The sequence below is a fragment of the Cherax quadricarinatus genome, chromosome 80 (genome assembly GCF_038502225.1).
Source record: "Cherax quadricarinatus isolate ZL_2023a chromosome 80, ASM3850222v1, whole genome shotgun sequence".
Lineage (NCBI taxonomy): Eukaryota > Metazoa > Arthropoda > Malacostraca > Decapoda > Parastacidae > Cherax > Cherax quadricarinatus.
Genome location: NC_091371.1, coordinates 10,378,177 through 10,389,520, shown reverse-complemented (window position 1 = coordinate 10,389,520; position 11,344 = coordinate 10,378,177). Strand labels below are relative to the sequence as shown.

The 11,344-nt window shown below is 40.4% G+C and overlaps 1 protein-coding gene across 1 annotated transcript; it reads left to right on the top strand.

Moving 5' to 3' along the window:
* The first annotated feature begins 2,013 nt into the window (after positions 1-2,013).
* Positions 2,014-10,640, top strand: LOC128702394 (uncharacterized). Its single transcript, XM_070102110.1, has 4 exons — positions 2,014-2,170; positions 2,662-2,816; positions 4,709-4,846; positions 10,331-10,640. Exons 2-4 carry the CDS (start codon positions 2,713-2,715, stop codon positions 10,623-10,625), a joined length of 537 nt encoding a protein of 178 aa, XP_069958211.1. The 5' UTR covers positions 2,014-2,170; positions 2,662-2,712; the 3' UTR covers positions 10,626-10,640.
* The last annotated feature ends 704 nt before the right edge of the window (positions 10,641-11,344 follow it).

The following is an 11,344-nucleotide window of genomic DNA, read 5'->3' as shown; positions in this document are numbered from 1 at the left end:
CTGCACTCTGAAGGAGGGATGATGTGTTGCAGTTTTTTTTAACTGTAGTACATATCAGCATGCCTCTGGCAAGACGGTGAATGACGGAGTGAGTGATGATGAAAATGTTTTTCCTGTTTTTGGGCGACCCTGCCTTGGTGGGAAATGGCCCATGTGTTAATAAAAAAAAATGATTTGCGAATAGCGATAGTATTTTTGGTAATTAATGTAATCCCTATTTTGACAGATGTCTCTTGAGAGGCTGGAACTACCACATATAATCGGTGAAGGGCTGTTGATTCTAGAAGTTTGATCTGCTTTCTTCCTTGGGTCACACCTGAATGCCTCCCATTCCCCAGGCACTGTATAACCCCTACAGATTTAGTGCTGACCTAAGTGTAATAATATGTATTCATTGGCACTTCTTTTGAAAGGTTGTTTTGTTGCCTTGGTGCAGATTTTACCAAGCTGTGCACATGCATAAAACTGTGCAGTTGTTCATAATAGTTTTTTCTTTCTTGACTTGCTCTTGATGTTCAGAAAATCACTTAGTTTTTTGTTTTTTACCACGTTGCCAAACTATACAACTTTCTAAATGCACTAATACTTGGGGGTACCATATTTTACAATATGACTCCCACTTGTTAGGAGTACATAATTTCAGTGTGCAGTTCTGGAATTAGTCCCTCATTCTAGGTGCAGTTTTATAACTGTAGTGTAAGTGCACCTCTGGCAAGACAGTGATGGAGTGAATGATGGTGTAGTTTTTTTTTTTTTTTTTTTTTGGGGGGGGGGCACCCTACCTTGGTGGGAAATGACCAGTGTGTTAATAATAAAAAGAAAGATAATAAAATATGTTTAAGCTTTGCATTTTATGGATTACAATTTGAGGGATTTTGTAAGTCTGCCAATACTGTTCATCAGTAGTCCCCCAACCTTTTAGCATGAAAGGGCCAGTTTGCAGAGCCAAGTTTAAAGGATGGCTTCAGTTTCCAGTTTTCTTTTTTTATACATGTAATTATGTACACCAGAAGTGAAAGGTGGTTGTTAGAGATGGCAATAAGGTTTTGGTGTTATAAATGACATTAAATATTTTGTACTTGTTGACACTGCGCAGTGTGGAGCCTTCGTAAAAGTGAATTCATGATTTCACGGCGAGGGCCGCATTCATATTCTTGAAGGGCCATATGCAGCCCTTGGGCTGCATGCTGGGGACCTGTGCTGTACAGTGTTAGAAATTTTACTGAATACAGACAGAAGTTGTTATACAGTACATCTACCATGTTTGCAGTTTTGTATAATCACACGTGACCTCACGCAGTGTGGATCTGTTAGCAGAGAATTTTTCAATGAGCCTTTTTATTAATAGGGCCCAGATCAGCATATTCAGTACTGTACTGTTTTTGGGTGTTACTGGATTTTTTTCCCTTTTATGTCCTAATTTGCTTGTTCTGTATTTAGCCTCCCTTGTGTCTCAGTATAAAACTCTTGGAGCAGCCTGAAGGGGACTGTTAAATTGCTTTTATATTCCATGTGAATTTTAAACAAATGATGTGAGAATGTTGTTTCCTAGGAATACAAGAATTGATTGATTATAGATAAAATTCACTTCAGACTTGTTGCTATGAAGATAAAATGATAAGACAATTTATTGATTAAAAATTGCTTTTAGGTAGATATCCTTCTGTATTTTCTTGATTTTGTAACAAATTGACATACATATGAAATCAGTTTAAAGTTGGAGAGCGAAGCTATTGATTTGTACATTGCCAGCTTTGAATACTTTAATTAGGATATATTATGATTTTACTTTTGTAATATTTTTTCAAGGAAATTTGCTAGTGATCAAGTAATGTTGACTTGCATACTTTGGTGAGTTGCCTTGTTAATCAGAGATGTCTAATTTTCAGTTTCCAAATACAGCTATCTATTGCTCTTTTTTTTTTTAGTTGATCATTTATAACAACTTTGATACTTTTAATATAATATTGTTATAAAGTATAAGCTAAGCTTTGCTTATGAAATTTAAGTGTATTAATGTCGGTAGAATTACCGACATTGTTGGGTAAAAGGACATGAGTGCAATTAAGTGCTGATGTGATTGCAGGTAAAGGATGAAATCCACGAGATAGTGGAACGTCACATTGGAGCATTGAGAGGAAGGGAGCGACAGTTGGTACGGCAAGTGGAGGTGAGTTGAATATTTGGGATTGGGAGGGGAGGGATCCTTGAAACAATTTGGTATATTAGCTCATTAATAGATTATCTGACATTATGCCAGGTGACAGTTTGTTCCCTGGAAAGGCTGTAGAAAAAGTTAATTAACCTTAGGTATACAGTAGTAAATGGAAAAGCTACTCTCACTTGACACTATTAACTGTCACATTCTATGTGCGGTATTAAATTCATTGGACAGTTTCTGATCGGTGGGTATGTGACAGTGTATATTTTCAAGGAAGATTACATGACTACTTTGGAGCTCTTGATTCAAGTAATAGGAATGGACTTTCCTTTCTGTGGAGTGAACCTGATTGCATCCCATTCCATAGGTGCTACATGACCACTATGGGTTTAGCTCTCCCTATTAATGTAACTATTAATAAAATAATGGGAATATTTTGTATTAATGTTAGTTACACTATAATTTTAAATGCTTTTCTCAAATTATTTTTAACATTTCAGGTTGTTACAGCTCATCAGACTTGCCTGCTGGGAACTCAGCAAGCTGGGTTAATGCATGGTAAAGGAGCTCTCCTGGCTACACGAGATCTTCTCCTGCGTTGCACTCAGGCTGATACTAGCACCCTTGAGAAGATTAAAGTGGATGATATGGATTGGTAAGTTGAGCAGTGTATGTGGGTTAAGGCTAATTTTGGGGAAGGGTCTGTTTCTCATCAAGATAATTGACTCAGAGAAAGAAACCCATTTCTCTAGTTGACATTGCTAAAGTGTGTAATTACTGGAATGTGTTGTTGATTCACATAGGGTAGACAACCTCCCATACATTTTAGAATGCAAGCACTGTACTTGTCCACAAAACTGGCTAGTCAAGTTTCCAGAATTCTTTCTTCACATTACAAATCATGTGAAATATCCATTCATAACTGCCGTCATTCACAGTGGTAGTGTGAGCAATGGTTGCCCTACCTCGGTGGGAGACTGCTAGTGTGCTGAATGTGAAAGCACTAAGGTCTCAACTCCTTTCTCATCCTTTGTTTCTGACCCCTTTTTGGGGCACCATTTATACCATTTTTCATTCCAGTGAATTTCAGTATTTTCATTAACCCTCTCCCCCCAACATCAGCCTTCTCCCACCCTAAAACAAAAAATTATAAAGTTTTCTCTTTTACATTTAGTAATTTATACAGGAGAGTTTCGTCAGTTGCATGCTTTCGGATTTAAGTAGTTGTCAAATTTTCTGCATTATTTTTACACTTCCATACATGTTTTGGACGAGCTTTTCATTGCCTCCAGTGATATTCTTGTCAGTAGTTAGTGTTCTTCACACGTATTCAAGTTTTTGGCATTACTATTGAATGCATTGCCGCTCCTGACATACCTGTGAACAGTTTTGAGGGTTTGTATTCTTTGTCAGTCTGGCTTGAGGCCAGGTTTCCATGTTGACTGTTTAGTCTAGGTTGTTTCTGCTAGCAGCTTACAGGCATACATAGACATTACAACCTGGCTGATCTGGCACCATTTTTGCATCAATTTACATACTGTACCTCTTTCCACAGACTTGCATACATTGCCTTGTTTCAATAAAAACATTTTTGGATATTTCTTTGCCTTTCTAGATCTCTTCTTTTATTGTAATTCATTCTTCCAATCACTTTATGAATTAGCTGCCTGCCCAACACTTTACCTGGAGTATTTAACAGAATTATGACCTTAAAATTCTCAGTATTTTTTTTTATCCTTACGTACAAAGGAACCACACTCACTTTGACTCGTTTTAGTCTCCGTCCCTTCTTGGACCTTTTTTTTTTTTTTTTTTTTTTTTTATACTTCAACGGCCATTGCACACTAAGGCAAGGTGACCCAAAAGAGGAAACACATTCACCATCATTAACTGTTGCCAGAAGTATGTCTGTTAAGATTCATGACTGTTCATCCTTTCAGGTCTCATTTGTAAGCACTTATTTTCTAGAACTTGTGATCCTCATGTCAGACTGTCTTTTTAATATAAACTTCAGTATTTCTTTTGTTATTGCTGCATTTATGGCTTGGTTTGTGAGCGCTTGTGAATTTTTTGAAAGAACATTTGCTCAAGAATTATTATTATTTTGTGTATCACGCTGGCTGTCTCCCACCAAGGGAGGGTGAACTAAAATAGACTAGTTATTTCTTTTTAAATTTAGTAATTTATACAGAAGGGGTTACTAGCCTTTTGCTCCTGGCATTTTAGTTGCTTCTTACGACATACATGACTTAAGGAGGAAGTACTCTGTACCACTTCCCCACGGAGATGATTATAACAAGTACAGGTGGGCCCTGCTTTACAGCATTTTTCTAATGCAGCAGTTTTCAGTTATACCCATTCTATATTTCTTCAGACTTCCCACAATAAATATATTAATTTTTTGTTCTTTGTTGGGTCCTTATTCATCCACATTAATTGCACATAGTGGGCAGTTCTTCTAAAATGTGGATTAGGTGGTCAGCAGCTTATTGTATTGGAGGTGAGGATTCCATTCTTATATTCTTTTGTAATGTGAATAACTTACAGCTTGAAGGATGTTGTACATGTGAAGCGTGTGGCAGTACAGTTGGACGAGACTGCACTCTGCTCTGCTATTTCGGAATTTGGTTCTGTCCAGCTGCCAGATGCTATCACTCACCACCCATCACCTGTCATCCCAGCAAAGTAAGTTCCCTATTTTTGTCAGATATATCCATGTTGTGGCTTTCAAGAAAAATACTTTGTGGATGCTGCTTGGCATTGGATGACAGCAGGGGCATTGTGGTTGTGGCAAGTTTGCATGTACTGTATACTCTTTTGAGTTTGGAACCTCATGTAGGGTTGTCAAGTATTTCTGGAGAGTTGCTAACTTAGAATTGAATAACGGTGCATATGTTTTGATAGCACTGTATATTTTTACATATTTAGATGCATACAATGAAATGGAGCAATGGTTTTGGTAATTTGTACAGGAGAAGGGGTTACCAGCCCCTTGCTCCTGGCATTTTAGTTGCCTCTTACAACATGCATGGCTTACGGAGGAATTCTTTTCCGCTTCACTATGGAGACGAGAGGAAATAAACACGAACAAGAACTATTAAGAAAATAGAAGAAAACCCAGATGGATGGATGGATGTGTGTGGGTGATTGTGTGTGCCTGTATGTGCATGTGTAGTGTGACCTAAGTAAGTAGAAGTAGCAAGATATATCTGTTATCCTGCGTGTTTATGAAAGAGAGAGAAGACACCAACAACCCTACCATTATGTAAAGCAATTGCAGGTTTCTGCTTTACACATATTTGGCAGGACAGAAGTATCTCCCTGGGTGGTTGCTATCTACTAACCTACTACTTGGGAATTTGTCAAATATCATTGCAAAATCTGTGTAGACCACATCTGTGTTTTGGTTATCTTCCAATGTCAGTGATGTAATGATCTGATATTTGTGACAGGCATGTTTTTCCTTCTCTAAATCCATGGAGAATCTGACCCAGATGCTGCATGCCTGAACATGTCATCTGCCTCTAAAGTTAGGAGTGGAATAAAAAAAAAATTGTCATTATTATACCATAGGAGGAAAATTGGTTAATAATTTATCCCTGCAATCCTTGTGGAGACTGTAATTCATACAGTAATTTATAAAACTCTTAATATCTTAAATTAACTTTCTTATTCTATGTCATACTTGTGAATACAGTGGTATGCCAAGTTCCGTTCAGCTCCCAACTCTAACAGTTATGTAAGTGTATTATTGTAAGTCCTTTTGTAGGTGTATTTTTGGGGGTCTGAAACGGACTAATCTAATTTATACATTATTCCTTTAGGGAACAAATTTATTTGGTAACGGCATTCAAACAGCTTTCTGGAATGAATTATTGCTGAAACTCGGGCTGTGTTATTGTGGCTTGTGCAAGTAGGAGGGCTCTGCTGTGCACAGCAGATGTATAAATCATTCTTCCTCTTTTATTTTCCGTGATATTTTGTATTTTGGATATGGTGTAATAGACTAGAAATCTGGTAATAAGTTTCTTGATCATTGGAACATGTTCAAACTATTTACATTTATTGTACATTGGGAAAACAAGCTGTATACATCTCTGATTCATCCTAATTGAGATGTATTATATCTTGTTTACTGAATATCTTTGTTATTTTCTAAATGCAAAATTAATGGATCAGGTGTGTGTACTAGGTGATATATTGACAGTGCAGCTCAAGTTGGAGGTTGTGTGTGCAATGGGCTTGGACATCCAGCAGGCATGAGAGTGAGTGTGTGTACTCACCTAGTTGTACTCACCTAGTTGAGGTTGCGGGGGTCGAGTCCGAGCTCCTGGCCCCGCCTCTTCACTGATCGCTACTAGGTCACTCTCCCTGAGCCGTGAGCTTTATCGTACCTCTGCTTAAAGCTATGTATGGATCCTGCCTCCACTACATCGCTTCCCAAACTATTCCACTTACTGACTACTCTGTGGCTGAAGAAATACTTCCTAACATCCCTGTGATTCATCTGTGTCTTTAGCTTCCAACTGTGTCCCCTTGTTACTGTGTCCAATCTCTGGAACATCCTGTTTTTGTCCACCTTGTCAATTCCTCTCAGTATTTTGTATGTCGTTATCATGTCCCCCCTATCTCTCCTGTCCTCCAGTGTCGTCAGGTTGATTTCCCTTAACCTCTCCTCGTAGGACATACCTCTTAGCTCTGGGACTAGTCTTGTTGCAAACCTTTGCACTTTCTCTAGTTTCTTTACGTGCTTGGCTAGGTGTGGGTTCCAAACTGGTGCCGCATACTCCAATATGGGCCTAACGTATACGGTGTACAGGGTCCTGAACGATTCCTTATTAAGATGTCGGAATGCTGTTCTGAGGTTTGCTAGGCGCCCATATGCTGCAGCAGTTATTTGGTTGATGTGCGCTTCAGGAGATGTGCCTGGTGTTATACTCACCCCAAGATCTTTTTCCTTGAGTGAGGTTTGTAGTCTCTGACCCCCTAGACTGTACTCCGTCTGCGGCCTTCTTTGCCCTTCCCCAATCTTCATGACTTTGCACTTGGTGGGATTGAACTCCAGGAGCCAATTGCTGGACCAGTTCTGCAGCCTGTCCAGATCCCTTTGTAGTTCTGCCTGGTCTTCGATCGAGTGTATTCTTCTCATCAACTTCACGTCATCTGCAAACAGGGACACCTCAGAGTCTATTCCTTCCGTCATGTCGTGTGTGTGTGTGTGTGTGTGTGTGTGTACTCACCTAATCGTACTCGCCTAATTGTGGTTGCAGGGGTCGAGACTCAGCTCCTGGCCCCGCCTCTTCACTGATTGCTACTGGGTCCTCTCTCTCTCTGCTTCGTGAGCTTTGTCATACCTCTTCTTAAAACTATGTATGGTTCCTGCCTCCACTACTTCACTTGCTAGGCTATTCCACTTGCTGACAACTCTATGACTGAAGAAATACTTCCTAACGTCCCTGTGACTCGTCTGAGTCTTCAGCTTCCAGTTGTGACCCCTTGTCCCTGTGTCCCCTCTCTGGAACATCCTATCTCTGTCCACCTTGTCTATTCCCCGCAGTATCTTGTATGTCGTTATCATGTCTCCCCTGACCCTTCTGTCCTCCAGTGTCGTCAGTCCGATTTCCCTTAACCTTTCCTCGTACGACATTCCCTTGAGCTCTGGGACTAGCCTTGTTGCAAACCTTTGTACTTTCTCTAACTTCCTGACGTGCTTGACCAGGTGTGGGTTCCAGACTGGTGCTGCATACTCCAGTATGGGCCTAACATACACAGTGTACAGTGTCTTGAACGATTCCTTATTAAGGTATCGGAACGCTATTCTCAGGTTTGCCAGGCACCCGTATGCTGCAGCGGTTATTTGGTTGATGTGTGCCTCCGGTGATGTGCTCGGTGTTATGGTCACCCCAAGGTCTTTCTCCCTGAGTGAGGTCTGTAGTCTTTGTCCACCTAGCCTATACTCTGTCTGCAGTCTTCTTTGCCCCTCCCCAATCTTCATGACTTTGCATTTGGCTGGATTGAATTCGAGAAGCCAGTTACTGGACCACATGTCCAGCCTGTCCAGGTCTCTTTGCAGTCCTGCCTCATCCTCGTCCGATTTAATTCTTCTCATCAACTTCACATCATCTGCGAACAGGGACACTTCAGAGTCTATTCCTTCCATCATGTCGTTCACATATCAAAAATAGCACTGGTCCTAGAACTGACCCCTGTGGGACCTCGCTCGTGACAGGCGCCCACTGTGATACCTCTTCACGTACCATGACTTGTTGCTGCCTCCCTGTCAGGTATTCCCTTATCCACTGCAGTGCCCTCCCTTTTACATGCGCCTGATCCTCCAGCTTCTGCACTAATCTCTTGTGGGGAACTGTGTCAAAGGCCTTCCTGCAGTTTAGGAAAACGCAATCTACCCACCCCTCTCTCTCGTGTCTTACTTCTGTTACCTTGTCATAAAACTCCAGGAGGTTTGTGATACAAGATTTGCCTTCCATGAACCCATGCTGGTTTTCATTTATAATCTTGTTCCTTTCCAGGTGTTCGACCACTCTCCTCCTGATAATCTTCTCCATAACTTTGCACACAATACATGTCAGAGACACAGGTCTGTAGTTTAGTGCCTCGTTTCTGTTTCCTTTCTTAAATATGGGGACTACATTAGCTGTCTTCCATTTCTCAGGTAGTTGCCCAGTTTCAAGGGATGTGTTGAAGATTGTGGTTAGAGGCACGCACAGCATCTCTGCTCCTTCTCTAAGGACCTATGGGGAGATGTTGTCCGGTCCCATCGCCTTTGAGGTGTCAAGGTCACTTAAGAGCTTCTTCACCTCCTCCTCAGTTGTTCGTATGTCATCCAACACTTGTTGGTATATTCCCTCTTGATGTTCCCTTCTGTGCTGTCACCTCCTCCTCAGTTGTTCGTATGTCATCCAACACTTGTTGGTATATTCCCTCTTGATGTTCCCTTCTGTGCTGTCTTCCCACAGCCCTTCCTGTCTCTACTGTAAAAACTTCCTTATATCTCCTGTTCAGCTCCTCACATACCTCCTGATCATTTCTTGTGAGTTCTCCACCTTCTGTCCTTAATCTGATCACCTGGTCTTTGACTGTTGTCTTCCTCCTGATGTGGCTATACAACAGTTTCGGGTCAGTCTTGATTCTCGATGCTATGTCATTTTCATACTGTCGCTGGGCCTCCCTCCTTACGTGTGCGTACTCATTCCTGGCTCTGCGACTGATCTCCCTATTTTCGTGTGTTCTCTGCCTTCTGTACTTTTTCCATTCTCTATTGCACTTTGTTTTTGCCTCCTTACACCGTCGGGTAAACCAGGGGCTCGTTCTGGTCTTCCCGTTGTTACTGTTGCCCTTGGGAATAAACCTTTCCACTGCCTCCTTGCATTTTGTTGTTACATATTCCATCATTTCATTTACTGGTTGTGAAGGGATTCAGGGAAACTGGTTAGCTGGATTTGAGTTCTAGAGATGGGAAGTACAATGCCTGCACTTTAAGGGAGGCATTAGAGATATTAACTGTTTTGAGGGACGTCTGAACTGTTGTATCTGCACACCTCTGGCACGACAGTGATAGTGTGAATGGTGGTGAAAGTGATTCTTTTCTCGGGTCACCCTGCCTCAGTGGGAGACAGCCATCATGTTTCTTCTTTCAATGTACCGGCCGTATCCCACCGAGGTGTGGTGGCCCAAAAGGAAAAACAAAAGTTTCTCCTTTTACATTTAGTAATATATACAGGAGAAGGGGTTACTAATCCCTTGCTCCTGGCATTTTAGTCGCCTCTTACAACACGCATGGCTTACGGAGGAAGAATTCTGTTCCACTTCCCCATGGAGGTAAGAGGAAATAAACAAGAACTAGAAAGAAAATAGAAGAAAACTGAGAGGGGTGTGTATATGTATGCTTGTACATGTTTGTGTAATGTGTAGCAAGACGTACCTGAAATCTTGCATGTGTATGAGACAAAAAAAAAAAGACACCAACAATCCTACCATCGTGTAAAACAGTTACAGGCTTCTGTTTTACACTCGCTTGGCAGGACGGTAGTACCTCCCTGGGTGGTTGCTGTCTATCAACCTACTACCTAGTAGCCATCATGTTTAAAAATGAAGAATTAGATGCAAAGTTTAGGTTAGTAAGATTCTGTAATAATTGTGCTTTTTCAGAGTTGAGGAATATGAAGATGATGAACATGATGTGTTGCACAAGAGTGTTGCTGGAGCAGCTTCTGGGCCAGACACACCTGTGCGCATCACTGTCCAGTTACCTTGTCTGTCAAATCAAAATTGGCTTGCTCAACAGAAGGAACAAAATTTCAGTTCAGCTGACTCCTCAAAGGTATATATTTTGTGTGCATATTTAATTAAACTTCCATTGAACACAAAACGTCGTTGTGTGTTCATCTACAAAGCTAAAAAAAAAAAAAAAAAAGTCATAGGTAGTACATTATCTTATTGTTAAGTGAAGACTTAAAAAAATATTCTGCTAAGATAAATGCAGAAATAAAACCTATACATTCTTGTGCAAGCTAGTAGGTATTTATTCCCTCTCCCTCCTATTTTATCCTTTGGTATTACTTTACTGTTTTAGTTCTTAGCCCTTTGATACCAAGTAGTATTCATAAACCATTAAATAAATAAATTAAATAAATAAATGGCTTAGGTTAGAGATCTAATGTAAAAATTTGAATATATTTGTAGATCCTGGTATGCGAGATCGAGCCTTTGTTGCTATTGCGTGCATCTATATGTTTGCTTATGGAAACTCTAACAGGCTTTAAAGTAACAGTTCATGTGACTGCTTAATGTTTGAGTATGTAACTCTTCAGAAGAGAGATATAATGCTTATGTATCTTAGTTTCATTTTCAAACAGAATCATGCCTAGTCAAGGTTAGCTATTTCTGTGGTAACTTGAGAATGCCTCTTTGTTTTGACTTGATACTATACCTTTAAATGTTAACAATACTATCACACACATGGCTCCAAGGTACATAAGTGTTTGATTATGACTAGTTAGCTCATTGCTTCACAAGCTACAGACCCTTATGGTTTTAGTACTTAGTTATGATGATAATCCACAACCTACATGATCAGGCCTCTCACAACCCCCTCCATTTATTTTATTTGTTACTTCTCAAAATCTGGGGAAAAGGGATTCCAGTTAAAATGTCCAGCACCTT

What these genes read in the sequence shown, in the direction of transcription:
- LOC128702394 (XM_070102110.1), top strand. Translation starts at nt 2,713, where the DNA reads ATGCATGGTAAAGGAGCTCTCCTGGCTACACGAGATCTTCTCCTGCGT. An exon ending in AAAGTGGATGATATGGATTG is followed by an intron (nt 2,817 to 4,708) that starts GTAAGTTGAGCA and finishes AATAACTTACAG; the next exon opens with CTTGAAGGATGTTGTACATG. An exon ending in TCACCTGTCATCCCAGCAAA is followed by an intron (nt 4,847 to 10,330) that starts GTAAGTTCCCTA and finishes GTGCTTTTTCAG; the next exon opens with AGTTGAGGAATATGAAGATG.